Source organism: Solanum dulcamara, chromosome 5 (assembly GCF_947179165.1).
Source record: "Solanum dulcamara chromosome 5, daSolDulc1.2, whole genome shotgun sequence".
NCBI classification, from domain to species: Eukaryota; Viridiplantae; Streptophyta; class Magnoliopsida; order Solanales; family Solanaceae; genus Solanum; species Solanum dulcamara.
Window position 1 is genome coordinate 16,402,735 of NC_077241.1, and position 21,553 is coordinate 16,424,287.

Consider the following 21,553-nt stretch of genomic DNA (forward strand, 5'->3'; position numbering starts at 1 on the left):
CCAAAGACTTTACACCATCTAAGGCAAAGACTTTACATGATCTGTGACAACGACTTTACACCGCATGAGTCAAAAGAATCCCATGGTCCAAGCCAAAGACTTTACACCATCTAAGGCAAAGACTTTACATGATTTGTGGCAAAGACTTTATACTGCCTGAGTTAAAGGCATCCCATAGTCCAAGCCAAAGGCTTTATTCTGTCTAAGGCAAAGACTTTACGCGATTTGTAAAGACTTTCCACCATCCAGATTAGGCATAGTTCTTTGTCAAAGAATATAATCATTCATTATTGAGATTCATGACCATGATTATTGAATTACTAATTTAAGAGCTAATAAAACATTTTTTGGCATATTGAATCATGGTTTATTTTAGATATTTGACTTCTTCTTCAGAGTTGTGATACCTTGTGATATCATATCACAAAGATAGTGAGGTGGAGACCAAATTGCTTGTAAGTACGCCATCAGCTGGCCAATATGCTGCTCCATGGCCATCTTTGGGGGAACTTTCTAGTTTAGATGATTGGACTCTTGAATATAATAGCCGTCCTCCTAAGACGTGGGTACTTTGTACTCCTAATAGTCATATAAAAAATATTGCAGCTTCTTTACCATTTTGGGGCGACAAATCATTAATGGAGAGACTCGATGGGATGACATTTTCACACTTGATGGTGACTTTGAAGGATGCAAAAATATATGATGATGTGTATGGTTCACTTTTTACTTATGATCATAACACTAACATCTTGCAACCTTCTGCGAAGCTTGGTATCCTGTTACAAATACACTGCTTACCTCAATCAGAAAATTATCTATATCACTTTGGGATTTACACGTGATTGGTGGTCTACCCATAACAAGAAGTCTTTACGAGAAAGTCGTGTCAAATGTTGCAGAACTTTTAGGAACATTTGATAAGGGAAAAAGATTTCTCCCTTACTCTTGTGAGCATTTATTTGATGCCTTTCATTGGATCCGAGTAGAGAATAATCATTACCCGAATGTTTCTGTGGAAAATGGGTATAGATTTGGTATAAGAAAGATACAAAATATGGACAATCCCCACCAAGAAGAGAAAAGAAGTCGCCCATCTCAAGCCATCGCATAACCCAAATGGCGTAATTGGTGAATCTGTTAATTGGTCTCCTGTTGAAGAAACTTTGTTTCAAAAGTTGGAAGTTAGGAGTCATAAGAAAAATGAAACATACTTGGCAGCCTTTTTATCTTGCTGGTTGTGCGTATTTGTGCTTCCTACGAAGGAGGATGGATTTATTCGTCTGGGTGTCTTCAAAATCTCCTGTCATTTAGCATGTGGACGAAAGGTTAGCCTTACAGTTCCAGTCTTAGCCAACATTTACAAAGGTCTAAACACAATTTCAAGATGCTCACAACTTGATCTCGTCCAAACTTGTTTTTCAATACATTACGTATATGGTTGGTTGGCCTATTACTTCAAAACTCATTACCCATTAGCAGGTTGACCGGCTGATCCTCTTATGGCTTCCTTTTCTGGTGAAGGTGCTGCCAGGTATTTTGAAAGAGAGGATGCAAAGAAGCATATACATGGAGTGGAAACCATTGCCTGGGATGTAACGTTGATCAAAAGTCCTAATGCTCACTACTACTGCGATGACGACACTGAAAAGAAATTTCAATCAAATTTCTTTATGATCCTTCGTTCAAACTATCTTACTTTAAGGGACGAAAATATCTTTATTGTGGAGCCTTATAGTCCCCATAGATTCAGTCATCAATTTGTCTTTTTCAAGATATTCCTGGTTGATTAGATTGAGATTTTTGCGAAGCTTCATTAGCCGAGGGTTTAAGGCTTGCACGGATTTGTGTGCTGAAAAAATCTAGGGTAAGAGAATAGTTCCTCCTAGTGGGTCCAACTTAAAGAAATTCTTTTCGATCAATTATAAGTCTTGGTGGGAAAAAGTTCATGGAAATTTTCTTGAAAATTATATACAGTCCTTGGTGATTGCTATTGGTCTGGATACTAATGTTCTTCAAAAGCAAGAAGATGAGGTATTAATTGTGAGTCAACCTCTTATTTGAAATCTAAAATTGTTGTTCCAGACAAGATCAAGGGCTCTTTCCTTGAAGAAGTTCAAAAAGAATAGTATTCAACTCAAATTCAATGGACCTCTCACAAATGGCCATCTGAAGATGAAAGTAGTAGCACCTGTAGTGATCGTTGTTGGAAGCAATTGAAACTACCTTCTGACCCGCCAAACAATGCTAGTTCACATCCGACAGAGATTTCCGATAACAATGTTAGTTCTTCAAGGACTTTGACAGCTATTAAAGAGGTAATGTTTTTTTATTCCATGATACCACATGATTCCACTAACTATGATATTTCTTCTTTTATTTATTTATTTATATATATATGCATGCAAATGATGTTAGCATGTTGGAGACTTCTTACCAAAGCAAGCCACAAGACAGTAATAAATCTATAGAGGGGCCGATTTCAAGAAAATTAATTTTGGCACCCAAATCAAAGAGAGAGGATACTTCTATCCCATATGAAATGACTATATCATATGTTGAATATCCTCTCCCTAAGAACTCGGTAATGTCCATGCCCATTTTTGATGGAAAGCAAGTCATCTCAAAACTTCGAATGAATTTTATCGCGGGAGCTTAGAATAAGATTCATTCTAAACTTGCCGATCTCACTGCAGAACGTGTTTCTTCTCTTAAGGATGAGGTCCAAGTAATTCTTAAGGATGTAGATGAAATGGGGGTGGATATTTCTCCTTTGAAAAACTTATTGGAGTCTCTCTTTGAACTTGCCACCTTTTATGACCAAGTATGATCATTCCTTGCTAATAAAACCCTGAAAATTGAAGAATCCGAGCCGTATCTAAATGCCAAGAAATATCTTGATCTTTTCTTGAATGAAAAGAATGAGAAATTCGAAGAATTTTCTAACGTCTGTCAATCCCTTAAAGAGGCGAGGAAAAAGATGAAGGAGTTAAAATCCCTCCGAGATACTGCCAAGAAAGAAGTCGAAGATGTCGAATCTAAAGTCTCAGCAGCTGAACAAGAGTACAACAAATGTGTTGATGTTTCCCTAGCTACTGCGAATGCCTCGAATGATGTGGAAGAGAAGAAGAGAGTTTTAGAGATTTCTCTTCAAGACTTAGCTAATTATAAGCTACGTTTAGACTAGCTTATTATAGACTATTATATATATATATATATATATATATATATTTATTTATTTTCTCCTTTTTTAAATATTTTTTATCATTCTGACTGATTTGTTGTCACTCTTTCAGAAATCCTTTTGATTGCATTATATTGCACATTTCTTTAAGTATTTCTTTTATGTTTCTGTTTCAAGAGTTTTTTTACTGATATTGATGTATTGACGTAATTGTATTAAGCTTGGACTTTCCCTAAACATCATTGTTTATCACCTTGTGTGTCTCGATAGTACGAGAGATATATCATTGTATGAGAGCACCAAAGTGATGAGAGACTTAATTCATCAAAAACCAAACTTCTTCATCTAAAACATATCCAAAATTTGTAGCTCAAGTCCCTCAGGATCGTTCTAAACAAACTTTAAAAATGAATTTCACATGATCTTACTAAAAATAACCATATCTCAACGTAGAAAAGCCGAAATGATAATATTTTTGATCCATTGAAAAGAAGATTCATAGAACTACAAGATGTATAATAATCACAACTAATAGCTTTATGGATTTGTATGAATATTTCTTTGAAGTCAGCTCAAATTCTATTTTGATTCGCCCTCTCTAATTCACACGTTATATATGACAATCTACAAGAAAATTGTGATGCTCAAATAATAGCGTGCCCCATTTCTTTTGAACTTATGAGACTAAACTTAGGATTTAACTCTAAGCACCACGAACCATGGTGAAGAGGGTCAAGAGAGACTATGAGTTTTTTGGATACTCATGCGACTGAACTCAGAATGTAATTCCAAGTGCCTACGTACCTCAGTGAAGAGGATCAAGTCATAACGTAGTTCTGAAAGAGTAGTTTTTTTGATTTTTTTTGTGTCCTAACTTTTGCCTAGGCCGCCTCTTTTGAGATTTTTAACCTAGCAAACATTTTTTTTGATACCGTGCACAGTTTATACTCTTGTGGGCTAGGAGTAACATGTAGTTTATGCTCATACCTTAAGGAGCGTGTTTCTTTTCTTCAATGATAGTATCTTTTTATGAACTTTCCATTAATGGGTCCAATGCACAATCCTTCTGAGTCAACCAGTTTGTAAGAGCCACTTGAGTATACTTCTTGTACCACATATGGTCTATCCCATTTAGCGGAGAACTTGCTTCCAGACCGACGAGAAGTAATAATGGGCCTTCTTAAAACAAGAACTTGATGACCCACTTGAAAGCATCTAAGACAAACCTTCTTATTAAAAGACCAAGCTAGACGAGCTTGATAACATTCCAAACTTTGTTGGGCCTCTAGTCTTTTTTCATCAAGAGCCTCCAATTCTTCACGGCGTAACCGAGCATTTTCTTCATTAGTGAGTCTTTCTTGAATGGCAAGGCGCAATGATGGGATATGACGCTCAAGTGGAAGGACTGCTTCAACTCCATAAATAAGAGAATAAGAATTCACTTGTGTTGGCGTGCGATATGTAGTCCTATATGCCCAAAGAGCCTCTTTTATTCTTTCATGTCAATCTCTCCTAGACTTGGAAACAACTTTCTTCAACAAGTTGCAGAGTGTCTTGTTAAATGCTTCAGCGAGACCATTAGCATCCACATAATACATAGAGGAATTACGTTGCTTGAAGACAAAAAGATCACATATCTTTTTTATTAACTTGTTATCAAATGTCTTGCCATTATCTGTCAATATGTATCGAGGAATACCTAAATGGTAGATAATATTGACTCGAATGAAGTTAGCGACATTCTCTTTCTTCACTTCTCTAAGAGAAACATCTTTTGCCCATTTTGAGAAGTAGTCTGTTGCAGCTAAGTTGTACAAATGTCCACTAGAGGACTTAGGCAATGTCCCAACAACATCCAAACCCCAAGCTTTAAATGGCCATGAGGCAATAGTTGGGTGCAATATTTCTGGGGGTTGATGTATAAAATTCTCATGGAATTGACAACCTTTACATCTTTGGACATAATTCAGACAATCTTTAACCATGGTTTGCTAGTAATATCCCATCCTTTTTATGTGAAAATAAAGTTTTGGCCCAGATTGATGCACTCCACATACTCCAGAATGTGCTTCTTGCATAGCTTGAGTATATTTATCTGCCCCCAAACATCGTAAGAAAATTCCATCGAACGACCGCCTACAAAGTGTATTTTTATAATAAAGAAAATGAGGGGCTCGTCATCGTATTTCTATCTTTCTTCAAAGATTTTCTGGCAATATTCCATAACATAAATAATCTATTATTGGTTGTCGCCAATCTTCAATTTCAGCCTATGAAATGGCGATAACTTGTCAAAATTCTTCTTCATGATCATCTGGAGGCGGAGTTATCCATCTTTGGCAAACCACAACTTCCATTTCATCAGGCGATACTAATATAGAGGCTAAAACTGCCAATGATCAGCCTTCTTATTTTCCTTTCTATGGATATGTTGAATAGTCACCTATCCAAGACATCCTATAATCTTTTGAGCATAATTGTAGTATGGGAGTAACTTAGGCTTCTTTACTTCATAATTACCCAAGACTTGATTGATCACCAACTTGGAATCCCCAAAAACTTATAGTTGCAATTGTTTCATATCAACGGCTATTTCAAGCCCAAGTAAGAGTGCTTGATATTCAGCAATATTATTGGAGCAGTGTTGTGTTAGAGTGAAGGAGTACAAAAACAAATTCTCCATGGGAAATGAAAAATACCACTCCAGCACCGGCTCTGTCACGATGTGCAGCACCATCAAAATATATCTTCCAAGATGGCTGAATTTCCACTAGCATTGCATCTTCATCAGGTAATTCATTAGATAACTCCCAATCATCCAGAATTGGATTATTGACCAAGAAATATGCTAGCACTTGTCCTTTTACTTCCTTATGAGATATATACAAAATTTCAAATTTTTGAAATTAGAGGTACCACATTGCTAGTTGATCACTTAAGACAGGCTTGGACATGACAAACTTGATAGGATTCACTTTAGAGACAAGATGTACAATGTGAGCTTGGAAGTAATGAATGCTTCATCTTCTAAATCGAGAATACGAGTGCCATACATAACTTCTCAATAGGTGAATACTTGATCTCATTTTGTTTCATCATCCTACTCAAGTAATACATGACATTTTCTTTCCCTTCATTATTTTCTTGTGCGAGAAGTGCTCCTACTGAACTTTCTTGTGTTGCAATGTATAAAATCAATGGTTTCCCAGGTATAAGAGCTACAAGTACTGGAGGCTTCATCAGATAAGACTTTATGTTCTCGAAAGCATTGGTACAAGCTTGGTCCCATTCAAAAGGAACATATTTCTTCATAAGGCAATTTTATGGTTGACCTCCCAGCCAGATTTGAGATAAACCTCCTAAGGTATGCTAATTTTCCCTATACACTTTTTAGCTAATGAATATTTACATCTTTGAAATGACATCTATCTTATCTTGGTCAATCTCGATTCTCGATATCGAACAATAAAACCGAGAAACTTTCCTGAAGTAACTCCAAAGGGATATTTTAAAGGGTTCATTTTGAGTTGGTATCTTTGAAGTCATTCGAACACCATTCTCAAATCTTGCAAGTGGTCATCACTCTTCCTTGATTTCACCACTAAGTCATCAATATAGCACTCAATATTTTTATGAAGCATGTCATCAAAAATATTCTGCATGGCTCGCTGATAAGTAGCCCCAACATTTTTAAACCAAAAGGCATTACTTTGTAGCAATATATACCTTTAGGAGTGCGAAATGCAGTAAGTTCTTCATCCCTTGGTGCCATGCGAATTTGATTGTATCCAGATGAACCATCCATGAAAGACATTGTCTCTTATCCAGTCTTGGCATGAATCATAAGCTCAAGGATTGGAAGAGGAAATTGATCCTTAGGGCATTCATTATTAAGATCTCTAAAGTCAACACAAACTCGGATTTAGCCATTCTCTTTTCTTACAACTACAATGCTTGAAATCCACGTAGGATATTTGACTTCACGAATGAAACCTGCTTCAATGAGCTTGTTAACTTCAGTTTTGATTAAAGGAACCAGTTGAGGCCTAAAGCGACGTTGAGCTTGTTTAACAGGATGAGTGCCTCATTTCATAGTAAAGCAATGAACTGCAACTTTCGGGTCTAATCCTGGCATCTCTTTGTAACTCCAAGCAAATACATCCCTAAATTCCATAAGCAGCTCAATATATTTCTTTCTTCATCATCGTCCAGTGAAACACTTATATATGTAGGCCTTATATCATCATCAACCCCAAGATTTACTTCCTTCAATTCATCAAAAGTATTCCTTACCCCTTCCTTGAGTTTAGGTTGCGTATCTTCAGTATCCTCATCTTCTTGAGGATCACCATCATTAAAAGATATGTGATGGCATGCATGAATATCAACAAACCCATCCTCAATTTTTGCATATAGTGAAATATTTTCCTCTTCACAAATTATGATGTGATTTGATGATCCCAAACTTTCTTCATTTTCATCTCGCTCCCTAATGTGAACTATGGTATTAGTTCTTGCTCTCAGGATATTTCCACATGAAACTACAAGTTTTGTTTCTCGCCTCATTCTAGAAGGAATCAAACTGGGGCAATTCTTGGGTGAATTATGCTCTCGAGCACGTACCCATTCTTTCATTGTTCAATAATTCCCTTGGCACTTGTATTTCTTCTTCATTGGTCCCAACTGATCAAACACTAAAGTTGTTGGAGTTGATTCGATAAGCCGATCAAATACAAAAATATTAAGAGTCATGCCATTAAGTCGATCAAACACAGAAGGCCACTTGTCGAACATCATAGGTTCTTCCACAGGGGTAATGTAACCCAAGCCTTTGTGCGATTGCCTAAAAATATACCCTCTCTTTATCATCATCATTTGAGTTGGATTTGGGCCATGATTTGCCTTTTCAATAACTTCATTTGGAAACTTCCCTACTTTAAAAGCTTCATTGGGATTGTACCCTGCTTTTACTAACAACTTATATGCATTTGGGTCAAAACCTTCATTTGTACGCTTTTTAGGAAGTGATTCATATGAATCATGATTTGATGGTCTGCAAATCCTTCTATCATTTTTAAGGTGATTTGATTGCATCAATTTGCTTGATAGGAAATGTCAACTTGCTATTCTTCAACTCAGAGGGTGGGATCTTGACCTTGTTTGTCTTTGGGACATAGTGAGAAATAGGAATCTCTCTCTTACTTGAAGATGCCTCACTTGTGTTAGGTATTTTACTCATATATGAAAGTGTTTTATTCTTTTCAATCATGACCTTCACATTATCAGGTGCTACATCAATCTTTTTTGTGATATTAGCCTTTCTGATTGGTATCGCTTTATCAACTTTGACTTCTTTTGAGACATGATTCTTTAAGTAGAATTTTACATCAGCAAAGTGCGCTTCTGTCTCGGTGAAAGGTTCATCATCAACAATTACCTTTTTTTGAACCCCATCTTCAAAGTATTTGAAACATTGATGGTAGGTGGACGATACTACTTTGTTCTCATATATCCATGACCTTTCTAACAAGATATTATACGAGGTCTTTGAGTCAATAACATGCATCCATGTACTTAAATGCATATCTCCCATTATTATATCTAATTTAACAGCGCCAATGGCTCTCTTCCCTCTTAGTTAAATCCCTAAATCATTAGACGACTTTCAGACAGTTCATTTATCGGGATTCTAAGTTCCTTCAAAGTGCGAATAGGGAGAATATTGACCTAAATCCATTATCCATCATGATCCTATTTACTTTATGTCCACGCACAAAACCTACCATATATAATGGACGATTATGCAACACTTCACCCAATAAAAGATCATCATTAGTAAATGTAAACTTCTCATCACAAGTGTCCACTTCTTCAGAGTGAGACTTGATAGGGCCTTTATGTGATGGAAGTAATGATGGCGATGAGTCTTCTCCCGTTGTCTCTTCTTTATCAATATTTAAATACAAGGCCTTGGTGTCACAATGAGAAATATTTTCATGAAACCAACTTACGTTGCTTTTGATAGTAATTACCCCCAACTATTGACTTCTTCACATTCTTCTTTACCCTTTGAGTTTTAGGTAGTTTCTTCATCTTTTCTCTTGTCACTTGCTTACTTGGTTCTATTTTCAAGATCATTTTACAACATCTTCATCGTGTCTCTAAAATCCATCCTTCATCATCAGTATAAGCACCGCAAGATTGATTTTCCTTTAGAGGTTTATCTTTCCCTATTACTTCATTTATCAAAGGAACGAGCGATGATGTGTTAACATCTATTGGTTTGAAGTCACCAAATTTAATTATTTTTGGTGGTGATGTGCCTAGAACATCACCACCATTATGTATTTTGACAAAGTTGCAAAGAACTATGGGATCGAGTGAACCAAAAGTGAAAGCGACTTGATTTGAACTCTCCTTCTCGTCTTCAAGCAATATATTTCCTTCACGGGCCAAGTCCGTGATCTTTTTCTTAAATGTAAAACACTTTTCAATAGGATGCCCCATCAAATGATGATATTTGCAGTAATTTGGATCATTAGTCCTCCCAGCTTCATCTGGATGCTTCATTGCAGGTAGGTCAAAGAGTTTTAATGCTAGAAGCTCTTCAAATATTGCTGGAACATCTGAGTCCAAAATGGATACTTTTTTGCCTGCATTTCCTTCAAAGTCATCTTTCTACCAGCATTATTCTAAAAAGTCGTGGTCTTCACCCTTTTATTCTTGCTTAGATTTGTAGCCACTTTCAAAGCTTTGAAATTAACATTCATAGACTCCTTATTTACAAACTTAGGTGCCGATTTTCCTTCTTTCTTTACCTTCATTTTGTCTTTTCCCTTGTAAGGCTCATAAATAAGTGGTCCTTCAATTCCGCTTGCAGACATACTCAACTTCATATCATGAGCACGTATGGCTAGTTTCTGAAATGATTTGGGTTTAATACCTTATAGGATATAACAAAGTCCCCAACGCATTCCTTGAATACATATTTTTATTCTGGAAGTTTTACTAAGCCGATTCTTATAATTGAGGCTTGTATTTCTCCATCGGTTGATGAACTCGATAACATATTCATCTTTCCATTGACGTGTATTTGTGAGTTCAACCATGCTCACAGTACGCTTTGTGCTATAGAAACGATTGATAAATTCATGCTCAAGTTGTTCCTAACTATCAATAGAGCCAACCTAGAGATCCGTATACCAGTCAAAGCATTTCCTCGTAAGGAGCGCACAAATTATTTAACCAAATAATCTCCATATGTTCCAGCATTATTTCAAGTTTCAATAAAATAGGCAATGTATTTCTTTGGATTTCCCTTTTTGTCAAATTGTTGAAATTTTGGAGGTTGATAACCTGCAGGCATCTTTAAAACATTGATTCTTGAAGTGTATATCTTTGCATATGTAAATGATGACTTTGAAGATACATCATACTTATCTTTGATAGTTTCCATAATGAAGTTCTTTGGTTGATGAATGGAAATTCCTTCTTCAGAGGATACTTGCATCTCATCACCCACATTTATTTGCTTTGTAACTGAATCTCCCTTTTCTTGTATCATGGGACATTTTCCAGGTGCATGAATTGAGTCCCCTTCCATAACATTTTCAACTCTGTCTGTCAACTTGATGGTTCAATTATCCTGATCTTGCAAATATTTTGTTAGGCCTTCGATTGCCTTTGTCAAACTCGCGAGTTGTTCTTCAACAATTGAGGTGTTAGTCATCATCGCTTGGATGACCGTTATGGATGATGGATTAAATCATGAATTTTCCCTCAAACTGAAATTTGTTTGAAATAAGTTACGTGGAGTGATTGGGCAGATCTTGTGATCAAGACATCATCTTCATCTTGAATAGTGCAATTCTTTATGTTAAAAGAACTAAGTCGAGCCAATGTCTTTCAACAATATCAGCTATATTCTCTCCTTCTTCCAATTCATTCAAAAAGAATCTTACTCCTTTTGAAGATGGAAGATCAAAAATAGGAACTGATGTGGACGACACTTGAAGTGCTTGTTGTCCTAGCAAGTTTATTCTGTTCCTAGTTATAGGTCCCAACCTTCCCATAGTAGCATCCAGTATGTTCTCCATCTTAGAGGAAAACTTGAAATTAGTAGCCTTAGTAACAATAGTCTTGGAGTCAAACTTTTTAGATGCCATTTAAGTATTCTTGAAGTTTGATGATAGAAGTAAAGAGATGAGAGGTAGAGATTGTCCCGCTGGGCGTGCCAAAATTTATAAACAACAAATTTTTGAGGAGAGAAAAATAAATAATCAAGACCGAAAAATTGAAGTAACAAAGTGTAATATTTAATTTCAAAATATAGTGTGTGTTACAATCTCTATGATAATCCTCTGATTCTTCAAATAATATGAAATAAGTTGAACTTGAATTTGACGTTGAGTCAAAGTCTTGAATAGCTTGATCTTGAATCTTCATCTTCCAATTTGGATTTGAATTATTCGTCAAAAATACTTGTATGGTTATGACAAATAATAATTATGAAAAAGTTACTTGATCTTGAACGCCTTGATATTTGCCTTCGTTCTTGATCTTGAACTATAACTTGATTACTTGAATTTTGTAGCTTTGTAGAAAATTTGCTGCCTTTGATCCACGAGCTCTATTCTTCTTCTTCTTCAAAATCCTCCTCTCAGAATAATGAGGACCCCTATTTATAGTTATAGGGAGTGGTATGCTTGTTTGATTTGATTGGCCGGTTTGAACTAACCAATCAGATGCCTTTGGTGAAAAGCTTCAATTTGATTGGTTATAACATGTCACATATACACGTGACATTATTCTAGTGGCTCATTTAATTTGACTTGGATTGCCAAATAACTTTGACATGTAGCATAATTTTAGTGGCTTATTTAATTTGACTTGGATTGCCACCTAATTTTGGCACATGACATAATTCTAGCTGCTTATTTAATTTGACTTGGATTGCCACATAACTTTGACATGTGGTATGCTTTTAGTGACCTATTTAATTTGACTTGGATTGCCACCTAAATTTGGCACATGGCATAATTCTAGTTGCTTATTTAATTTGACTTGGCATGACACATCACTTGACAAGTGGCATCAAAATGGACCTCTAGGATGAGATGATATTGGGCTTAAGAAAGTGGGCTCATCTTTATAGCTCAAATTAATGGATTTGGATTTTTAATTAAATTCACATTTGTTGGATTTAAATAATTGACCCATTTTTATTAATCCATAATATTTATTTGGACTAATATATTTTGAATTTAATATAAATTGAATCATTTTATAAATTTATATTTAATAAATTTTAAATGATTACAACATTAACAACTGAAAATGACTTAAGAGTAGAAGCTTCAGAATTTTTATTCCTAACTTGGACTAAATAATAAATACAACGTCTGAAAATCATTTTCCGAGATTTAAAGATGAAATGACCTTTAAACACAGAATCACTACCTTTTCATTCTAGGACTGACTCATTAGGAAACTGAAACTTAACCACATGAGTTCTACAAGATATAGAAGCATAACATACATGAAGCTAAGGATAACATCAAAATCAGTCTTATAAAGCTCTACAAGGTCAACTGAGGATTTTATGAAAAATTGAAATTAGACAATTTTGATAGACTCTTTTAGCAAAAAATTATCAACAGGAGTATGGACCAAAAAATGCTCTAACAATATCTCGGGACTAACAATAAATTTTATAGAAAGATAAGGAGTAATAAATGATAGAGTGGCACCCAGATCTAACAATGCATAAATATCAAACTCAAAAACTTTCAACATAGCAGTCACAATAACAGACAAATCCTCTAACTCCTGACGAGTCTACAAATCATAAAACCTATTTTGGCGCTGACCACCACCCAAAGTAGTACCATGCTAAGCCGGTCGACCTATAATAGTTTGAGCCTGAGGTCGACCACCTCCACCTGTAGTGGCTATTGAAGAATAATTCTTCAATAGTGGCCTATCCTACCACAACCGAAACAAGCATCCGAACCCGCTAGACATTCTCCTTGATGCTTCTTCCCACACTTCTTGCATGAGGAATAGGTTGACAACTCGGAGCTGCTCCTTGAGGCTTATACCCTATATATTTGTTGAAAATTAGATTTGGAGTGTTTGAAGAATTTTTTTTGGAGAAATTTTGGCGAAATTGCAAATGACCATCGGACTTACCATATGAAAACTCACCACCATCAGTTCGAGCCCTTTTGAACTCCTTTCTAGACCTCCCTTTCCACTTTTCCTCCTCAATTTTCTTGGCATATTTCATGAGCCTTAAGATATACATCTCCTTAATTAGCATGGTGGTTTTATAATTTTTGATCACCAAGTCTGACACATTCGAGATGAACTTGTTCATATGAGCCCTTGGATCGGCAACCATGAAAGGAGCATATTTTAACAACTTAAAGAATTTCAAAGTATATTCTTTTGCACTTATACTTCCTTTCCTCAAATTGATGAATTCTTGCTCCTTCGCTTCCCTCAACTCCAATGGAAAGAAGCGTTCAAGGAAAGCACCCTTGAACTCTTTCCAATCTACGGGACCATCATCTCTTCCCCTTTTGCCCTTCCACTGTTCAAACCAAACTTGAACCACTCCCTTAATTGGGTACACCTCCAAGACCACCTTCTCCACTGGACCAATGCTCATTATGTCCACAATCTTGCTAATACCCTCAACAAGCTCTTGTAGATCCTCATCCACCTTAGAATCATGAAACTCAGGAGGGTTCATAGGGTGAAAACACGAACTCGGCTAGCCACCATACCTATATTTGGGTTCACAGGAGAAAAAACTTTCCTAAGCTTGAGCGGCTATGTCTTGGGAAAGAACTTGAATGCGGCTCAAAAATTCATATGAGAGACTTCATATGAAAGCACTTGTCGCTCCTCATTTACATTCCTTCTCACCTGAACTCTTCTTAGAGCCATGATTCTGTAATCGCAAAGAGAAAAAATTAGAATAAAAAGCCTTATAGTTCAACTCTATCACACAAAATAAGAATGATACAAGAATTAAAGTTTCCTAAACACCTCATAGCCCCCTATTCATAAATGTGGCATTTTTCAAACACATGAACAAGACTCTACTTGAAGAAGCATGTTAGACTCCCTATGATACCTTAAACCTTGTACTCTGATATCAAGTTTGTCATAACCCCAACTAGGCCCTAGGAGCAACAGGATGATTAGAATTCCGATGGACTCTAACCAAGCCTATTAGAATATCATACATGATCATACATAAGGTAATAAGTAACATAACAAGAGACATCATGAATGTAGAATAAAAGTCTCAAAGGAAAAATATCATCATAAATGAAAGCAAGGTAAGATCTCCGAAATGGGACAACATAGACTCCATAATAATCTAACATGCCTCTACTAGTCTAGATGTGGCGCAGGACAAGCTCCTAGCTCACTAACATAATAAATAAAGGTCATGGACATAAAATAATGTCATAAATATCACGTCATCGAAGAATGAGGACTCACTAATAATAGAAAATAAGCTCAATCTCTAGCCACGAGTAGAGTGCATAGAGTGATCGTCAGATCCTACATTATGATACAATATAGGAAAAAAGTATACATTAGTATATGAAATGCACTAAGTATGTGAGAAGAATGCATGAGCAATGAAAATCGGACATAATCAATATGAACATGTGTTACATGACCAATATCTTGAAAATATGAGTAAAACATGAAAATATTTGAAGATCATAATTATGTAGTCAATGCATAATAAAACATCATCATAAGCTTATAGAGATATCATATACATATGTGGTATACTAATCTTAACCAACACGTAAGATCATGTGAGCTATAACATGGAATATGATGTAACTACCACACTGAGAAGAGAGAGGCTACTTGCCATGGTAGACTCCGTATCATAAATATAACATGAGTTTTATGTGGATCCACTAGTTAGGCCATAAAGGCACCTACAATGGCATATAGTTTAGGAACTAAGGGTTGCTATTAGGGTTTTCTCGTGGATCCCCACTCAAATTTCATTCATTCCTATGTTGATCCCAATAGAATACATAAAACATAGTCATTAGGTAAGGTAAATCAACCAATCAAATCATCATGAAACTACATCATAAGAATAGCTTCTTAAAAACCATGATCATAACTTGAGCTTGTGGATACTTACCTTTTTAAGCATCAAAATGATCATATGTTGAATATTGTGAGAAAATCTTTCAAAAATTAAGGTTTTATATTTGGAAACATACTTGAATCATAATACATAAATTTCATAAATCATTCTTGAGAAATCATACACTTCATGATCATAAATCCACAGTTCATACTTGAAATTATTAGCATAATTCATGGGTCTTTTAAAAATACATTAATAACATGTAATTGAATTGAAATCATGCACGGATTGATTATTCGAATTAAGTAGAAGAATAATTGAATTGACCCAATGCAATTTGATCAAAATCCTAAAATTTGTAGAATTGAAATCGATAGAAAAGAGAGAAAACTTTGAGATTCCATGGATGGAAAGGATCCATGAATGAATTTCTAACATACTTTGATCAATTGAATCCCTTGATGAAACTTGGAGACTTGGACTGGGAAATCCTTGAAACCCTTGCTTGAGGTAAAAGGTGAACTTGGAAGAAGAATTCTAGAGAGATAATTTGTATTTAGGGTGAATGAGAGTGAATAAGGGATTTAGGAGGGTTTGGGGTAGTTAATAGACTAGAAATTATACCCGAAAACAATCCAAACACAATATTAAAATAATGAGAAAAGACCAAACTGAAGACCATGAAACATAACAGACGAACGACTCCTTCTTCTTTTTCCTCCCATTTTCCTATGCATTCCCACGATGCCTCCCATGGACCGTGGAGAGTATCATGGTCTATTAAAGGGCCTCGTGAAACCGATCTTGTGCCAATTTTTCTAAAATCTTCTTTTAAACTCCTTTTTCTAACTTTTCAACTTCTATGTCTTACACTACTAAGATAATTATTTAGTAATTCTTGATTCAATATATTTGTTTATCAATATTAATTATTCTTGTATTCTTATGCTTACTATTTTAATATTTGATCTTCATTAGAATAAACATATTGTCTTATTTTAAACTCAAGAGAGGAATAGAGGAATAGAAAAAGGAATACAAGGAGTATGATCCTTCTTTTTTGAAAACATTGATTGATTTGTGTCTAGGATAGGGATATATCTAGAACCATGCTTGGGTCAAATACGGAATGAAATCTTAATGCTCCATAATTGATTAAATCTATCTTCGCTCAACAATTAAGTTAGGTTTCAATTGTGATAGACGGTTAGAGGCGAGAGATCATAACTATATTTTCAGCCCCTTGAATCAACAACTAGATGATCAAATAAACTGATGAAATTGATACGACACATGATTTTTAGTTAAACCATAATCATATGTCGATTCATTTATTGATTGTGTAAAAATTCGCTCTTTTCTTGATTAATTGTTCACTAGTTATTTTATTTTTACTTTTAGTCTAGTTATATTAAATTCTCTTTATAATCATTGCTTGAATAAATAGTTAGAATTAGTATAATCTATTAAATAGTTAATCGACAAGTCCCTTTGGGTTCGACATGAGGCTCCCAAAAAGAGTCACTCTATTACAAGCATGATCACATACATTTGCGTGTGCATTTGGATGAAACACCTTCTCAGCAGTTGCCTTCACATCTAATGATGACTGTAAATTTTCAGTGACTATGCCTCATTTGACATACTGAAAAATTAAATCTTCTACTTCCCAAAAGTAGACAGAAATCAAATATTTCTTCTCTTCTTCTTAGCATAAAAGTTTTTCAATCGAAACAAGTGCCGTGTGATATACTTCTTTTGTTGAGTTTACTAAAGTTTTGCAATTTTGATTGCCAGTATTGCAGAATAGTGTTCCATTCTATCCTAGAGGAATTAATCCAAATCTTTGACAATTATGAGAGGATTAAATTCAATAAGGAAACACAGTTTTCTGTGCGCTTGGAATGAAAATTTTCTTTCAGTATTTTTTTGGTTTTTATTTATATTTTGATAGCAAGGATAATAAGTGCGTCTAACCCCTTACTTTTGATAGGTGATTATCAAGGGAGTTAAGTTTGAACTTGTGTAGTGTTGATTAAGAGTTAAGATAGCCTCATTAATGAGACGTATCCAGAATTATGAGAGGATGAGTGCATTTTATTATAAAATGGTGGATCTAATAAGACATAAGTTTGACTGGGTTAATTTTTAGGTTCTTATCACTAAACCCTTAAATTTTTGAAATTATAGGTCCAAAATTAATTCTTATCTATTCGAATAGTATTATATATATATATATATATAATATTAAAAGTATTGAGACCGGTTGAACCTATCAATTGTATGCTATATCATCCTGTACTACTAGTTTTAATATACAGTGTTGGTTTAATTATATAAAAAGTTTAGTCCTAAAAAAGTTAGGAATTTTCAATATGACAGGCTTGAAAATTTTAAAACATTGAAGCAAAAAGAAGAAAAAATAAATATTAATTAAAATTCAAAAATGCTACCAATAACCACTTAGAGAGGTGTTACCTAATTTTAAGAAGAAACAAAAATAAGATAGATATAAGATTTAAATGTCTAACCTCAATTAGACATGTGCACCCAATCTTCATCACATTATATGATACTTTGAGTGTGGGTTCACACATATATAGTTAAATATTTTTTAAAAACATATAACACTACTATATATGATCTCGAAAGAAAAGTAAGGGTTCACTAAACTAAGAGAACCCCATACATATGCCTCTATCATCAATGAGGTTCAGTTGATGCAATATATCATAAATCATGTACACTTAGGTTGTGTTTGGTATGAAGGAATTCTTTTTCAATTTTCTCATGTTTGATTGGCTTAAATATTTTGGAAAATAATTTTCAAACAACTCATTTTCCTCAAAATCAAGAAAAATGACCTCCCTTTAAAAAGTAGGGAAAACATTTTCCAAAACCATTTTGAACCTCATACCTCAACTTTTCATTCTAACTTAAGTCTCAGATATCGATTTATAATATTAATCCTAGATCCGACTCGAGACCTCGATTAGAGACCCAATTCTTAAGTTCTAAATGGAGTCGGGGTCAGATCTCGAGTTAGGATTAGAGGTCAAATTTTGGATCTAGTATGGGGGTCGGTTCTCGAGTCGGAGTCTAGGGTCGAGAGTCATGAGTCGAAAGTTGAGTGTTGATGTCGGGTCTTGGATCGAAGTCAGGTCTCAGGTCAAGTGTCATGATCGAGATTAGGGTTAGGTATTGAGGTCGGGGCTGGGGTATCAAATAAAGGTTGGGTTAGGTTGGGGTTTCGAATCTCGAGTTGAGGTCTCGGATCAATATCGGGTTTGGGATCTCAGGTCGGATCTTGAGTCGGGTCTAGGGTTGGGAATTGAGTTTGGGATCAGGTCTTGAATCTTGGATCAGGGTCGGGGTCTTGAGTCGGGAGTTTATGTCGAGTGTCGGAGTTGAGGTTAGGGACGGGTGTCGGAGTCGGGGTCAAGTTGAGGATTTAGGGCGGGGTCTGGTCTCAAGTCGGGGTCGATTTCTCGGGTTGAGGTTGGGATCAAGTATCGAGCTGGGGTCAGAGTCTCAAGTTGGGATTCGGGTCAGGGTTGGGGTTAAGTCTCAAATTAGGGTCGAGGTCGAGTTCGATATTAGGTCTCGGGTTGAGGTCGGGGTCTCTGGTTGGGGTTCGATGTCAGGTCGGATTGCGATCTGGGTCGTAGTCAAAGTTGGGTGTCAAGTCTCGAGTCATGGTTTGCAGTTTTGTGTAGGGTTAGGAGTTGGGGTCGGGTGTTGGGGTTGGGTATTGGGGTTGGGGTTGGGTGTCGGGGTTGAGACTCGGGTTGGGGATCGGGGTTGTGTCTTGGGTCTGGTGTTAGGGTGTCAAGTCGGGGGTCGAGGTCGGGATATGATCTTGGGTTGGGGTTGGGGTCTCGAGTCGTGGTCGAGATTGGTTTTCGGGTTGAGGTCGGGATCGAATCTCAAGTTAAGATCGGGTGTTGGGTCGGGTTTTGGGTTAGGGTTGGGTGTTTGATCATGGGTCGAGAGTCGGGGGTAGGTTATCGAGGTCAAGTCTCGAGTTGGTGTCGGTGTTGGGTCGGGTCTCGGGTCGGGTGTCTTGGTTGAGGTCTTGGGTCGAGGTTGTGAATGAGATCTGGGTAGGGTCTCATATTTGGTGTTGGTGTTAGATTATATAAAATATATTTTCTAGAAAATATTTTTCACTCACCAACCAAACATGAGAAAATAAGTTAGAAACCAACTTATTTTCCAAGAAAACATTTTCCTTCACACCAAACACACCCTTAGTAAGGTTCCTATATGTCGATCAATATCCATAAAGTTCCATCAAAGAATTATTCATATGTATGTATGTATAAGAGCTTAGATTGAATGGAGTAAAGGTACAATATTTGCATATGTACAATCTTTTCTTTAAATCAAAATAGAAAAGAGCTGAATGAATAATAAACTTGACTAATTAAAAATCAAGGTTTATTATGCACTTGCATCTTCAATCCGTAACCTGCAGGCTTCTTTCTCTTGAGCTTAATCATATGGCTTAAAACTTTAGCATAACGACTCACCATTTGCTTGAATTTAACACCATTTTCAGCTGGCTGTTTTACAACCATCTGAAGTTGCCTTTCTTCTTCTGTAAAATGGTGGCCCAATGAAGTGCCTCGACCTTCAATCAACTGCTTCAAATTCTTCTTCTTCTCATCTTCTTCTTCTTTTTTAGCTTTCCCTTCTTGTTCTACATTCACATCTGCCTGTTTGACAACTTCTTCTTTGATATTCAATGGTGTTTTTCTTGTTCTTTTTGACATACTGATATCATAACGAAGTTTTCTTGGAAAATTACATTCACTTTCCATATTGTTTTGTTTAAGGTGCTTCTTCATACCCATATGATTAAATAATTCTAGAGTTTACTGTTCAAGGTTTGCTTAAGGGGCAGTTTTGGACTCCTTTAATTTTTTAAGGTAAAATATCAGTTTTCTTGACAGGTTTTATTCTTAGATTTTTAGTTATACCACTAAAAAAAATCACTATTTTCCTGTTTAAAAATGTCTATTTCTACAGATATTTTGATTGAAACGATGAGAAAAGTAAAAAAATAATATTTTTATATGAAAAAATTAAAATGTTTCACACTATATATTTTTTCAGTGAGTTGATTTGATTGAAAATGAGTGGGAAAATCATGATGTATAGCACAATTTTTTCACATATTCAATGGATATATCTCTATTAGTAGTTCAAATTTTGCGTATTGTCAGTCACTACAACAAATGTGATGTTTAGCCACAAATATTTTAGTATAAAAAAATTATGTATCATAGGGTCATATTTTCCTCTTACAAAAGGTTTTGAGATGTCAAATTTCACATTTTAAAGAAATTTACCTATAAATATATTCTAATTAGTTTAATAGTGTGAAAAATTATTTACACTAACGATGTCTAACTTAATCAGTGCACACAAAATATGAACTCTTGTTATGAATATCTTGAGGAATGTATTCACTAGGGAATGATCAAGAGGAGTTGGTGGGGATATTTTAGTGATACTATATGTAGGTAACGCTTAAGTACAATGTGATTAGGCATTGGGTGGTAGTTCTAATCATCAACAATGGAGAGGAAATCTGTGAAAGTTACGACTGTAAATTTGGCCACCCTTCATTTTCTTCAATTATTGAAGATTGAAATTCATTTTAATTCATTTTTACGTCTTCTTTTTAATTCTGTTATTAGAATTAATTCATTTTGCTTCCACCCCAAATTCGATCACTTTTTGCTTTCCTAAAATCAAGTTTTAATATAAAATTTACCCGCATTAGTATTTACGTCAAATCAATAAATGCATGATATGTGTTTAATCAATAAATCATGATATGTGTTTGTATATAGACTTTTAACATTTAACTATGGTTAAATTACCTAATCAAATTCCAAGAGAACTGAACTTTTACTTTACTCAGGCATCCTATTGTATAGTTAATTATTTTTTTACTCTGTGTAAAAATATCACTTCGGTAAATATTTTGACAGTCCTGTTACTGAAATTTCGGAAGATAAAATAAAAAGCTTTCTCAAAAACATTTGGTTATTCATGTAGAATAGTTTTTGTAGGAATAAAGAAAGTTGAGAAGTTAAATCAATATTTTTAAATAGGTACAATGACAAAATCTACCAACTTACTAAAATTATTTCAATTTTTTATTAATTCTCAAAATTGTGACGCCATAACTTCAACACAAAGACCACCGCCGCTAACTC

General features: G+C 35.3%; 1 protein-coding gene across 1 annotated transcript; it reads right to left on the bottom strand.

Annotated features, from left to right (window-relative positions):
- Positions 1 to 19,756: 19,756 nt before the first annotated feature.
- Positions 19,757 to 20,146, bottom strand: LOC129890496 (uncharacterized). Its single transcript, XM_055966041.1, has one exon. The coding sequence runs from the start codon at positions 20,144 to 20,146 to the stop codon at positions 19,757 to 19,759; it is 390 nt and encodes a 129-aa protein (XP_055822016.1).
- Between the last annotated feature and the right edge of the window lie 1,407 nt (positions 20,147 to 21,553).